The sequence below is a fragment of the Aspergillus fischeri genome, genomic scaffold (assembly GCF_000149645.3).
Source record: "Aspergillus fischeri NRRL 181 1099437636264 genomic scaffold, whole genome shotgun sequence".
Lineage (NCBI taxonomy): Eukaryota > Fungi > Ascomycota > Eurotiomycetes > Eurotiales > Aspergillaceae > Aspergillus > Aspergillus fischeri.
In genome coordinates, this window is record NW_001509762.1 from 1,660,451 (window position 1) to 1,673,122 (window position 12,672).

At 50.9% G+C, this 12,672-nt stretch overlaps 5 protein-coding genes across 5 annotated transcripts, besides 1 other annotated feature; 3 read left to right on the forward strand and 2 right to left on the reverse strand.

Annotated features, from left to right (window-relative positions):
* Nucleotides 1–6: 6 nt before the first annotated feature.
* Nucleotides 7–1,617, forward strand: NFIA_078380 (isovaleryl-CoA dehydrogenase; the record flags this gene model as incomplete). Its single annotated transcript, XM_001259794.1, has 6 exons — nt 7–181; nt 256–343; nt 398–492; nt 561–796; nt 862–1,139; nt 1,206–1,617. 6 exons carry the CDS (start codon nt 7–9, stop codon nt 1,615–1,617), a joined length of 1,284 nt encoding a protein of 427 aa, XP_001259795.1.
* A 114-nt stretch (nt 1,618–1,731) lies between these two features.
* On the reverse strand, nt 1,732–2,872 carry NFIA_078390 (uncharacterized protein; the record flags this gene model as incomplete). Its single annotated transcript, XM_001259795.1, has 2 exons — nt 1,732–2,712; nt 2,795–2,872. The coding sequence occupies 2 exons, from the start codon at nt 2,870–2,872 to the stop codon at nt 1,732–1,734; spliced, it is 1,059 nt and encodes a 352-aa protein (XP_001259796.1).
* Nucleotides 2,873–3,441: 569 nt separating this feature from the next.
* NFIA_078400 (acetyl/propionyl/methylcrotonyl-CoA carboxylase subunit alpha) lies at nt 3,442–6,037 on the forward strand (the record flags this gene model as incomplete). The annotated part of the gene is made up of 5 exons (XM_001259796.1): nt 3,442–3,593; nt 3,646–3,844; nt 3,901–3,998; nt 4,049–5,672; nt 5,972–6,037. The coding sequence occupies 5 exons, from the start codon at nt 3,442–3,444 to the stop codon at nt 6,035–6,037; spliced, it is 2,139 nt and encodes a 712-aa protein (XP_001259797.1).
* A 1,774-nt stretch (nt 6,038–7,811) lies between these two features.
* NFIA_078410 (putative D-arabinitol dehydrogenase ArbD) lies at nt 7,812–9,088 on the forward strand (the record flags this gene model as incomplete). The annotated part of the gene is made up of 4 exons (XM_001259797.1): nt 7,812–8,223; nt 8,286–8,355; nt 8,426–8,851; nt 8,908–9,088. The coding sequence occupies 4 exons, from the start codon at nt 7,812–7,814 to the stop codon at nt 9,086–9,088; spliced, it is 1,089 nt and encodes a 362-aa protein (XP_001259798.1).
* A 644-nt stretch (nt 9,089–9,732) lies between these two features.
* Nucleotides 9,733–12,299, reverse strand: lysF (homoaconitase LysF; the record flags this gene model as incomplete). The annotated part of the gene is made up of 5 exons (XM_001259798.1): nt 9,733–10,121; nt 10,185–10,283; nt 10,336–10,638; nt 10,695–12,231; nt 12,294–12,299. 5 exons carry the CDS (start codon nt 12,297–12,299, stop codon nt 9,733–9,735), a joined length of 2,334 nt encoding a protein of 777 aa, XP_001259799.1.
* A 216-nt stretch (nt 12,300–12,515) lies between these two features.
* Nucleotides 12,516–12,546: a microsatellite.
* The last annotated feature ends 126 nt before the right edge of the window (nt 12,547–12,672 follow it).

Genomic DNA, 12,672 nt, shown 5'->3' on the forward strand with positions numbered 1-12,672 from the left:
TTCACAATGGCTTCCGTGGCGTCCCTATTTCGGACTTCGTCCAGGACCCTTTGCAGGATGAGGACGCCGCTCATCTACATCCCCGCATCAAGGTCGCTGGCAACCAAACATCCCAAGGGATTCGTACCGCCCACCGAGGACGAGCTGCTGGAGTTGAGAGAGCGAGTACAAGAGTTCACGAGTATGTGATGAGCCTTTCTTCATCCGATTTTCCAGGTTATATCTGCCCTTCTCTGATACTTATGCGTATTCAAGGGCGCGAAATACCCGAGGAGGTCGCCGCTCGGACAGATTCACAGAATGAGTTCCCGGCAGAGATGTGGAAGAAGCTTGGAGACGCTGGGTTAGTGCTTCAAGGCATCTTCGTACCATACAAGAGCTAATTGTGTTTCACTAGGTTTCTTGGTGTCACTGCCAATGAGGAGTATGGTGGACTGGGAATGGGGTATCAAGCGCACTGTATCGTGATGGAAGAACTCAGCAGAGCTTCAGGTATTTGCCCTTTCTGCGGCTCTTCAAGACTTGCTTTCGAACTTGACGTTGACTCCTCTGATCTGCAGGGAGTATCGCTTTGTCCTACGCAGCACATTCGCAGCTCTGCGTAAACCAACTGTCCTTGAACGGTACTGAAGACCAGAAGGCTCGGTTCCTCCCTGGTCTTCTGTCCGGCGAGAAGGTCGGAGCATTGGCCATGTCAGAGCACTCCGCAGGCTCTGATGTGGTCAGTATGAAGACGACTGCTAAAGCAGTCGACGGTGGCTGGGTGCTGAACGGGACCAAGATGTGGATAACGAACGTGAGTAGTAATCAACCCTACAACAGCTCTTGAGAGCACTAACACTGGCCCTGACTACGACCTAGGGCCCCGACGCAGACTACATTGTCGTGTATGCCAAAACAGAGCCGGAAAAGGGCTCCAAGGGCATCTCCGCATTTGTCGTGGAAAAGACATTCAAGGGCTTCTCCTGCGCGCGCAAGCTCGACAAGTTGGGTATGCGTGGATCAAACACCGGAGAGCTTGTTTTCGAAGATGTCTTCGTCCCCAAGGAGAATCTCCTCGGGGAGTTGAACAAGGGCGTCCGAGTCCTAATGGAAGGTCTTGACCTCGAGCGGCTTGTCCTCAGCGCTGGTCCACTCGGGTAGGCTTCCCTCGCAGTGAAATATTTCATGTTCTGAAAATGACGGTGCTAATTGGAATTCAATAGAATCATGCAAGCAGCCCTCGACCTCGTGCTCCCATATACCCATACTCGCAAACAATTCGGAACCCCCATTGCCCACAACCAGCTTATTCAAGGAAAGCTGGCAGATATGTATACCAAGCTTTCAGCATCGCGCTCTTATACCTATGCTACGGCACGACATATCGATAACTCCGCAGCTACCGGCGAGGTTTCAATCCGAACGCAGGACTGCGCCGGCGCCATCCTGTACTCTGCCGAGAGAGCCACCGAGTGTGCTCTGGATGCTATTCAGCTTATGGGTGGTAATGGGTACATCAACGAGATCCCTGCTGGGCGGCTGCTCCGGGATGCTAAGCTCTATGAGATTGGGGCCGGTACTAGTGAGATCAGACGGATGGTTATCGGGCGCGCTTTTAACAAGGAATATGCATAGACTGTATGAAAGGTGAATGTATAGAAGAATTCCGGTATCTTTTGGCATCTAATTCTTGCATTATCTAGAATATACGTATAGCCCAATTTAGGCCTTGTCGGTTTATGTACCGGCTCATTTCTGATTCGTCTTCTGCCTGGTTGATTTTCTGCCCGGGCCCGGTGATGGAGTCGCGGCGGTTCCTTTTTTGCCAGCTGGGTTCAATACATTGCTTTCTGACCTTAACCTCTTGGAAGTTTCGGTGCTGTTATGCTGATGCTCCTCGGCAAGATCCGAAGCCTTACGTTTTCGATGCTTCCCGGAAGAAATCGATGAACCGTTGCCCGCAACATCGGTCGGTTTGGCTTCGCCTTGTTTCGTGGTGATATCGTCCATTTCCCGGTCTTCAAGAGAGCTCGTAAAGTCGTTCAATTCGGGAACGACGGGCACACTAGTGAATGATTCCATCGCTCTGATTCTGTGTAGGGGAATCGATGACACAGACTCCGGAGGAGTCGATGCCAGGCTATTGTCGGAGGCAGCGTCAGTTTCGCGAAGGTTATCCAGCGAGGCACCAGAGGTGCAGTCTGAACTGTCTTCCTTTTGACTTTCTTTTTGTAATATGGTGCCGATTAATCGAGAGCGAGTATGTTCCTTGTTCGCCTTGAGATGACCGAGCTTGCGCAGACGAAGGGCAGGATGAGAATTTCGAAACACCTCCCGCCAGTTCTTTAGCAGTGCAACCTTCTCCCCATCACCCGGCTCATACAAGGTGACCGGGGTTTTCTTGTCATCGGAGCTCTTCCATACCACTGCTTGAAAAGATGCCTGGTCTGTCTTGAATGCTGGTGATTCTGCGACAACTCCGCCGCGATGTAGACGGTGCACCAATGTCTTCTGTTCCAGCAATCCCTGTCGTTGAATATCCTCAAGCAATTCTCCAGAATATCCGTTGTTCTTCGCTATATCCATCATGCGTCGCCTCTTTTCAACGGTTGGGTCGTCATCATAATAATCATCGGACAATTCATCCCAATCACTGTAAAAGTCCTCTGCCTCAAGGGAGGGATCATCAAAGTACAACGCGTCGTGTGTAGCGGCTTCAGCTAAATCGTCCTATAACGTTAATTGACCCGTCAGTATGATCGAAGACACAACCGCTAATCAAGCAGAGATTGCAGCGAGCGCAAAGACTAACAGCAATGGTTGGATCTGGTTCCTCAATCCAGAAAACATCTTCATCGTCGTATTCGTCCAGACATTCGTCATCTGACATTTCGAAAGGCGAGACAATGTTGGCGAAGTCGGATTACGGAGCGATAAAATTGCACTGCTTCGTTTCGAGAACGTGTAACTAGGCCGCCAGGGATCGGAAGGACCTAAGGAGCGCAGAAATTTTTCGCGGCGACAAATAGGCCTCGCGAGAGCCAAAGGAAAAGAGGCTCTTTGCAATAAGCAAGCACAAACAAGCTGTATAACTCAATTGATCTCAAGTATAACAGAAACGACCGCAAATGATAGAAAAAAAAATCGACGGTGACGTCGTGTCTTCGGGCTGATCGCTGTCTCCCTTCGACTTCCGCCCAGCAGAACTTGCCGAGATGGATTGCAGAGTGGAGTAGGGGTCACGTGCATCCCTTTCCCCGCAGTTTCGCTTTGCGTCGGCTCAAGGGGGTTGATGATACTGTCATGCTTCGGAAGAACCTGAGCCAGGGCCTTAGTTTTCTTAAGACTCCGGCGAGCTCCTCAAAGCTACTTTCGCTCGTATCTCAACTATGCTGAGAGTCTCGAAGAATTTGCACAGAAATTCAACATAGGGCTGTTTAGCAGCAGCAATTCCTCGCTATGGCTCTCTCGTCTCTTCTCCGCATTTCTTCCCGCATGGGCCCGACAGCAGCTCGACGGTCACGAAGAGCAGCGTCCACTGCCGCCAGTACTCATGTGCCACAGAGGAAACTGGACTCGGTCCTTATTGCCAATAGAGGAGAGATAGCATTGTATGATTACGATGGTTTAATGATGTATTAACCTCCACTGACCAGATTATAGGCGGGTAGGTCGCACGGCTTCTCAATACGGCATCAAAGTGACAACACTATACACGGATCCCGACAGACATGCTCAGCACGCGTTGAGCTCACCGTTTGCATTTAATCTCGGCTCAGTTTCTGCATATCTCGATGGTGACCGCATCATCGAGATTGCTAAGAGAGAAGGCTGCCAAGCGATACATCCCGGTTACGGTTTTGTAAGTGTCCGCCAACGTATAAACGATCGCTGTACACTTATCATTGTTATTTATAGTTGAGTGAAAACTCAGAATTTGCGCGGAAATGCACAGAAGCTGGTCTAGTCTTCATCGGTCCGCCATGGAAAGCAATCGAGGACATGGGAGACAAGAGGTATGCCGATCGGGAAGGTCCATCTTTTAGCTCTCGCTAATATCTTGAAGCCAGTCAAAGAAGATCATGACAGCTGCAGGGGTCCCGTGCGTTCCTGGTTATCACGGCTCAAATCAAGACGTGAACTTCCTCGAAGCCGAGGCCGATAAGATTAGATACCCGGTGCTTATTAAAGCAGTCAAAGGTGGCGGCGGGAAAGGGATGCGTATCGCCAGGTCCAAAGCTGAATTCCAGGCTCAATTGCAATCTGCGAAATCAGAAGCCATGAACTCATTCGGAGATGACCACGTCTTGGTCGAGAAGTACATTACTACACCACGTCACATCGAAGTTCAGGTCTTTGCCGACAAGCACGGGAATTGTGTCGCTCTGGGAGAGAGAGATTGCAGCATACAAAGACGGCATCAGAAGATCCTTGAGGAGTCTCCAGCACCCCATCTACCAGACGCTACCAGAAAAGATATCTGGGCGAAGGCGAGAGCTGCCGCGCTGGCCGTAGGCTACGAGGGCGCCGGTACCGTCGAGTTCATTTTCGACAATGACACCGGCGAATTCTTCTTTATGGAGATGAATACTCGGCTGCAAGTTGAGCATCCCGTGACAGAGATGGTCACCGGCCAGGACCTCGTTCACTGGCAGATCAAGATCGCGGAGGGAGCCCCTCTGCCATTGACTCAGGACCAAGTTGAAGCTGAAATGGCTCACCGCGGACACGCCATCGAGGCTAGAATATATGCAGAAAATCCGGACCAAGGTTTTATCCCTGACTCTGGTAGTCTGCTGCACGTCCGCACTCCTGCGACGTCAGAAGACGTAAGAATAGATGCAGGTTTCGTCGCGGGAGATGAAGTCTCAGCTCACTACGACCCAATGATCGCAAAACTAATCGTTCGCGGTGCCACCCGGGAAGAGGCAATCCGCAAACTAGCAGCCGCCTTGGAAGAATATGAGGTCGCAGGCCCTATCACCAACATCGAGTTCATCAAATCCGTTTGCAGAAGCCCAGATTTCATCAAGGGCGAGGTGGAGACGGGTTACATTGAAAAGCACCGTGATGAGTTGTTCGTTAAGGACCCGATTGAGGATGAGGTTCTTGCACAAGTGGCGCTGGCTTGTCTACACCACAACTCCGAATCAGCGATCGGAAAGCAGGCAAACTTCGAAGGGTCCGCTGTTGGATTCAGCCCGAGCTATCAGGTACGAGAGATGACACTGGCAGAACTGACTCCGGGCCGGAAAGACGGCACAAAATTCAATGTTCGTGTCAAGCAGACTGGCAACAATGTGTTTGATATCGAGGTTGGCAGTCGTGTTTTCGAGCAAGTGACGAGCCACAGCGATCCCGCATCCAAAGTCGTCACATCCTTCTTTCCCCACACTCGACTTGACACGACTGTGATACAAGACGGGGATTCCGTCGTCGCGTTCCAGCGAGGTAATCAATACCGCCTAACGATCCCCCGGGCCAAATGGATGGAAAAGGCATTGGGCATGAAGGATGTCACCAACAGTGTCTTGGCCCCAATGCCCTGCAAGGTGCTGCGCGTGGAGGTCAAGGCAGGCGATGTGGTGGAAAAAGACCAGCCGCTGGTTGTAATTGAGAGTATGAAGATGGAAACAGTAATTCGCAGCCCTCAGAAGGGAACCATCTCCAAAGTGGTACATCAAAAAGGGGTAGGTCACACGTCTCTTTTGTTGCGTTTTTGTTTTTATCCCTGCACATCGTTCCCGTTTATTGATCGGTCACTTGACCGATGGCGTTACACTTTCAATTAATGGCCTGGATCTCGGCCCGTTGGTTTGGCGCCAAGTCGGACCAGGATCGTTGGAGTTTGGAAATTCCGTCTTGGAGAGCTGACCGGAGCAAGGACGCTCATGTCAAGCTTCGAGAACACTTTCCCTAGTCCTTCCAGAACTGCGCGTTTCTGATCTCTCGTTTTCAGGAGTGGTAGATGACTAACGTGTCTTTACAGGATCAATGCAAGAGCGGTACTCCTCTCGTCGAATTCGCAGAGGAAGGTGACGGCACTTCCAGTTGATGCACCAACTTTGCATTGGAATTTGGATGAAACTCGGATCACTCCCTGGGAACAGACATTGTACTGCGTACGTCGATACGTTTGCCAGATTTCCTTTTGGGCATAGACGTTTGCATTTGATTCAAATACAGGAGCTGTATATGTTGTAGCCTTGATCATGAGTCGGCAGCAAAGTGGATTAATAAACACCCTACTTCGACAGGTATCGTTTAAATTGTCCGCCCTGATGGCTGTCAATAATAAGGTAGCGAATGGTACAACTGAGAAGCATCACAAAGTCACCAATAATATGTAGAGGAGGACGTGGAAGAAAGACAATCCCATCAAAGAGAGCATGAGGCTCCACTCAACATGGGACGTGCGGGGAAGTTTGGGATGTGGTCATTATTAACCGAGTTTAGCTGGAGAGGAAGAACCATTTGGAGTAGCGGATCCACTTGTACACTATGTACTCCACTTCCCCAAAGTCCTTAATCCGAATGATGCCACAAATTAGACAGGATTCTGCCAAGGTGAACAGTAGTATTCACAATTGAAGTACTTGAAGTATGTTCTGCCTTTTCCTTGATAAGAAGAGGTTATGATAAGTATCGAATGAAAAGTTTCTGTTTGGTTAACTCAGTGGTGTGCATGATCAATCTTTTTCCACCACTCAGGCAACAGACTTAACAGTATTGTTGAGTTGACTTTTTGTTAAGATTAGCACAACTCCTACAGTTCAATGTTTACTATTCTAGATTCAGTGGCAATTAAAGGAACTTCCTCCGTACGATATCTTTCCTACTTCCTTGGATGACTTGTTCTCCTTCACACCATACGAGGGGAAGGGGTAGATAGAGGACACGTCTACAGAGACACTCCATAGAAATGCTAATACTTGTGAGAACACAGAAAAAGTAATAAACAAAAGTAACAATAAATACAGGAAGATGGATGATGGAAAGAATCTTCTACAAGCCGGGTGAAACTTCGCGAGGATCGAGGGGCCATGTTGGAGTCACGCGGAAAGTAAAAAGGGCATTGCGCGGCGACGGAAGCCGGGATGCCTACTGGGCCAGAGGCTTGGAAATCTGGCAGAAAACCCCACAGCATGGCAGATCTTGGTCCAGATCGCTGCTTGGGTTCTAGCCCAGTTCTTTTTCATCACCACCTGACATCGCGCAGAAATACATATAAACAAAAGGAAGAACTTTATAGAAAAAAAGCTGATCCAGAAAAAGAAACCTACGAATGGGAAGTTTTATCCTGGATCATACGCCAGTCATCCGGGTCACGCCTGCAATTCCTTCTGTCTGACTTGTCTATTCCATCGGATATCCTGTTGTGGTGCTCCATTCAAGGTACTTATTTCACCGCAATTGCTTCAGCTTTTGTATATATCACAGCAGGAGTACCTAGATACCTTTAATTGATAGTTGTACCTAATACACACAACTAACTGCGTACTTACTATCACTCCCTGGCTACACTTACATTCCCCATCTCCTCCATTCTGTTTCCTTCTTTGCCAACTTCTGGACCCACGGACTCGCATTTATTCACCAGCTCGCCGAGTGACTCAAGGGAGATCACCACTTCTACTTCCAGTCTTTCTTGTGGGACTTATCATTAACATTTTTCCTCAGCGAGAGTACTTATTCGGACTTCCCTCTCGTTCTCTCAAGCTTTTTTACCTTTGTTTGCTCTCTGTCTTTCCTCCCTTTCCCATCCCTTTCTCCTGGAGACAACATCCCGCCAAGTACAATCTTCTATCCACATATCTCTCACATATACGATGTTCAGATCCACGGTCTCTCGACAGGCCGCGAAAGCTCTCAGTCAGAGCTCTCGCCCTGCTCCATTCGCTGCTCCTCTCCGGTGTTCCGCCTCTAACACTTCCTTCCGTCCCCTCTCGTACACAATTCCTCGCTCGAAAGGCGGAAAGAAGGATCCCGGAGACTCCGAGGTAGAAGGGCGATTTGCGCGTACCGATGAGAGCGTTGTAATTGAATACCCCAATGACGCGGACATGCCCCGTACTCCGATCGTCCAGGGCCGTGGAGGAATGCACTTCAAGCGTACCCTTGCCCAATTCTCTCTAGAAAACAAGGTCAGCTTGGTGACAGGAGGAGCCCGTGGTCTGGGTCTGGTCATGTCTCAGGCGCTTGTTGCGTCCGGCTCTGATTTGGCCATTGTTGATTTAAACCGTACGTTTCAGGCGATTCATTGCAACGGTTGGATTCCAGAAATGACAGCTAATGTGTCACAGGAGAGGAAGCTGAAGAGCAGGCTCAGAAGCTCGTCGAACAGTTCAAGAAGGAAAATCCGGGCTTGGAACAGTAAGTCGATTGGCGGATCTCAGCCATTTTTGTCAGTAGCAGACCCTAACATCATTTTCTTTTTATCTAGAATGCCCAACGTTACAGCTCACTACGCCGACGTGGCGAACCCTGACTCTGTAAATACTGCAATTGCCGAAGTTATCTCAAAGCACGGCCGCATCGATCACCTGGTCACTTCCGCTGGTTTTACCGAGAACTTCGATGCCATCTCCTACCCCTACGACCGCATGCAAAAGCTGTGGGGTGTCAACGTTGATGGTACATACTTGTTTGCAATTGGTGTTGCAAAGCATCTCATGGAACGCAAGGCTCCGGGCAGCATGGTTCTGATTGGAAGCATGTCCGGTGCTATTGTCAACGTTCCTCAGCCCCAGGCTCCTTACAATGCGGCCAAGGCTGCTGTGCGTCACCTGGCCGCTTCTCTTGCCGTGGAGTGGGCCGCTCATGACATTCGGGTTAACTGCATCAGCCCTGGATACATGCTGACCGCTCTGTAAGCCACCATCTTCCACTTGATATTCTGAGCGACAGGCTGACGTCAACCTATAGAACCCGCAAAATTCTCGATGAAAGGCCGGATCTGAGGGACAAGTGGACCTCCCTCATTCCCGTTGGAAAGATGGGCACTCCTGAAGACCTGATGGGCGCCGTGACCTTCCTCCTCAGTGACGCATCCAAGTACATTACTGGTGCGGATCTCCGCGTCGACGGTGGATACACTTTGACCTAAACTGGAAATGTGACTTGTCACTTTACGTCGATGCTCTATTTCTTGCAGTTGTTTACGAAGCGATGTACGGGACTTTTGCAAGCGCTATAGATCGTTTTGATTGATTTGTTCCTTTTGGTAGTGAGGTGCCACTCAATATTTCATCCGGTTGTATTACGACACATTTGATCGACTTCTCCGGCTGGAGTACTTTTCAAGCGAAAAATGCCATTTTATTTCTTTACCTGGGAACAAAGTATTGTCTGGTTTTCTTTCCTTTGTGCATAAAAGACTTGTCAATTGTGTTCTGTTCTGTGATTGGATGGTCATGTCTCAACTGCAAAGCTGATGAGCTACACTCCAAAGCGGATCGTTCTCCAGATCGGTGGAACTATCATCAGGGGTAGTATGCGGGCATGGAAGTGGTTCGGTCCAGCCGATTGTACAGGAAGCACCTCTAGTTGGCGGTCTACTTAGCATAATTATTCAAAGGCATAAAAAGGAAGTATCTATTCAGACGGAAAGATTCTCCGCCGGCTATTCTAACATCTAAGGGATATCATATCATCCAGACTATCTCCAGGTCCAGGCTCGACACGCAATGCACCCATGAAAGTAAAAAAAGAAGGGAACTTTTACACTGACAGAAAAGTACATGTACACGATCAAGCCTTGCTAATCTCCTTCTTCACCCACTTCTCCAATCCACCCTGGGCAATGATGTCTTGCAGGTTTGGAGGGAAAGCAGGGACGCTCTGGCTCCAGGTTTCACCGCCCGGGCCTTCCTGGACAGTGACCTGGGAGGTGCGCACGTTCCAGGTGAAGGTCCATCCCGTGCGACGGGTTGGTTGCTTTTCGCTCCCAAAGGCTTCGCGCAGGCGCTCGACGAGGCGAGGCATCTCGAGGAGAGGAAGGGCGTTGTTGACGGCGTTGCGGCTGAAGGTGTTGCCGATGCTGCCGGCGACGACGAGGGGGAGTTGCTTGGCGAGGATGGAGGTGGCGGCTTGCTCGCGGGAGGAGCCGCAGCCGAAGTTGAAGCCGGAGACGAAGATGTCTGTTCATGTGTGTTAGACTCTTGAGGATGGAAAGAATGACAAGAGAAGGGAAGGTGACAAACCTCCTGCGCGGGCGATGCCGCTGAACGCAGGATCGTAGTTCTCCATGCAGACCTGCGCCATCTTGTCCTTGGTGACGTCGTCCTGGTATGTGTATTTGCCTGTGACGTTCGTTAGCGCAAGCAGCGTGTTTGTCTGTCTGGGAAGGCTTACCAGGGTAGATGCCATCAGTGCTGATGTTGTCAGCATCAAGGAAGAGGATTTCACCCTCAATCTTTTCGGGGAAGCCGGGGACGATGTCGACTTCAGTGGCTCCGGAGCCAGTCGACTCTTCCGGCATCACGGCCTTGCTCGACGACTCAATCATGCTATCCAGCTGTCCAATGAACTTCTCCATTGCTTCCAAAGTGGTGTCGATGCGAGTGCCGGACTCGACAACTTCGCCTTCACCGATGGAAACGCCGGCCCAGTCTTCGGGGCGCTTGTAGATACCGGGTCCGCTAATAACACCGTTCACTAGCCAGAGTTAGCCGTTTCTTACAGGTAAGGTACACCGATAGAGAGTGACATACGTGCACTGGCCGCGACAACTTCAGGACTGGCAAGATAGGCCTTGGCATCAGGCGAACCCATGCGGCCTTTGAAGTTTCGATTACTGGCCGAGATTCCAACTTCGCCCTCCTTGAGAAGACCGGCACCCAGACCAATACAGACGGCGCACCCCGCTGGCAGGGGGATAGCGCCGGCGTCCATCAGGGCTTGCCAGTCACCCGCCTCCTCTGCAATCTTCTGTTCGGCCTTGGAAGCCGCCGCAACGTAGAACTCGACGCCGTCCGCGACCGTCACAGGTCCACCCGTCCGGGCAACGGCGTCCTTGAACACCTTGGCCGCGGCGGCAATATCCGACGCTCGCGAGTTAGTGCAGGACACCAAGTAGGCTTTGTCGATCTTCAGCTTGTGCTTTTCCAGTTCGTCAATTGGCGTGGCGACCTTGACGGAGTTCGGTCCGGAAACGTAGGGCGACAAAGTCGACAGATCCAGGTATAGGTATTTGGCGTACTTGGCGCCACGGTCAGCGACGGTGGGGTTGGCGAACAACTCGTTGATACGCTCCTCGGCGAATCGGCGCGCCGTCTCTGTCCGTGATGCGGTAGCGGCCTTGTGTCGCAGCCACTGCTCCAGGGTCAAGTCGATGGGGAACAGTCCGGTCAGCGCACCCCATTCGGTGGTCATGTTGGCGATGGTCAGACGGGTGTCGACAGAGAGACTCTTCATGGTCTCCTCCGAGCCAGTGAACTCAATGGCGTAGTTGAGAACCTCGTCTTTGTTGAAGAGACCCGACAAAGCGACAATGACGTCCTTTCCGGTGACACCCTCAGGGAGGGTGCCGGTGAACTGCACCTTTGCGATAGGGGGGACCTTCCACCAGGTACGGCCGGTAGCCCAGATGGTCGCGGCATCGGTACGAACCATGGGAGTACCGAGACAACCAACTCCACCGTACATGTTGGAGTGACTGTCACTAGCCACAGTGACGGTGCCGGGGAAGGCATATCCCTCCTCAATCATGATCTGATGGCCGACGCCGTGACCAGCTGGGTAGAAGTCGATGCCATGTTGGTTGGCAAACTTCTCGATCGATTCGTATTTCTTTAGGTTCTTCTCGCTCTTGTTCTGGACATCGTGGTCTAGGGTCATGACAATCTGGTTGGGGTTGTGGACCTTGGATGCGCCAATTGCCATAAACTTGAGCGCGGTGGGCCATGAGTTGTCGTGGGTCATGCAGCGATGAGGGCTAAGCATGACATAGTCTCCAGCCTTTACGTATTGACCTTCGGCGAGGCCCAGAGAATATGCCTGGACGATCTTCTCGGTAAGGGTCTGGGGGACGCGGGGGGCGGCATCGGGGGCGGGCCAACTCGACGACGAAGGAGAGATTTGTGTCGTGGAGGAGGATGCCTCAGCGTAACGGCGAAGGGATGTAGTGGCAAAGGATCGAGGACGAGATAGAGACAGGGAGGTGGAGGAGGTTGATAATGAGATCAAAGGTCGACCGATAACGGGGGCTCGCGATGCTCTGCACCGAAGCAGCAAAGATCCGGTGCGTTTCTTCAGAAGTCAGTCATTGAACAATGGTATGAGAGAAAGGAGGAGGTTGCGGGAGAACATACGATCATCCTATGCTATATTTAGAGATACAATGAAAATTGAATAAGAAAAACAAGAGGGTATCACAGAAATGCCCAAAGAACAAGTAGATACCCCAAGGGAAAAATTGAGTCACGACCAGAAAATCGGCAATTGTTCAGTATCGCACCCGATGCCGGACGCAAGCATCCGGGGTACCTTAATAATCAACGCTCACTGGTTCGTTCATTTTGATCCGGGTCTGTGTGCCTGGGTGCCTGGGTGCCTGGATGCCTGGCTTCTTGGTGCCTCAGGTATCAACGATATGGCGTGCCCTACAGTTATCCAAGTCCAACTCCATATCCCCGGTTATCAATGATATTCGATGAGATATTAGATATCAGTCTATTCTCAGATGTTTAG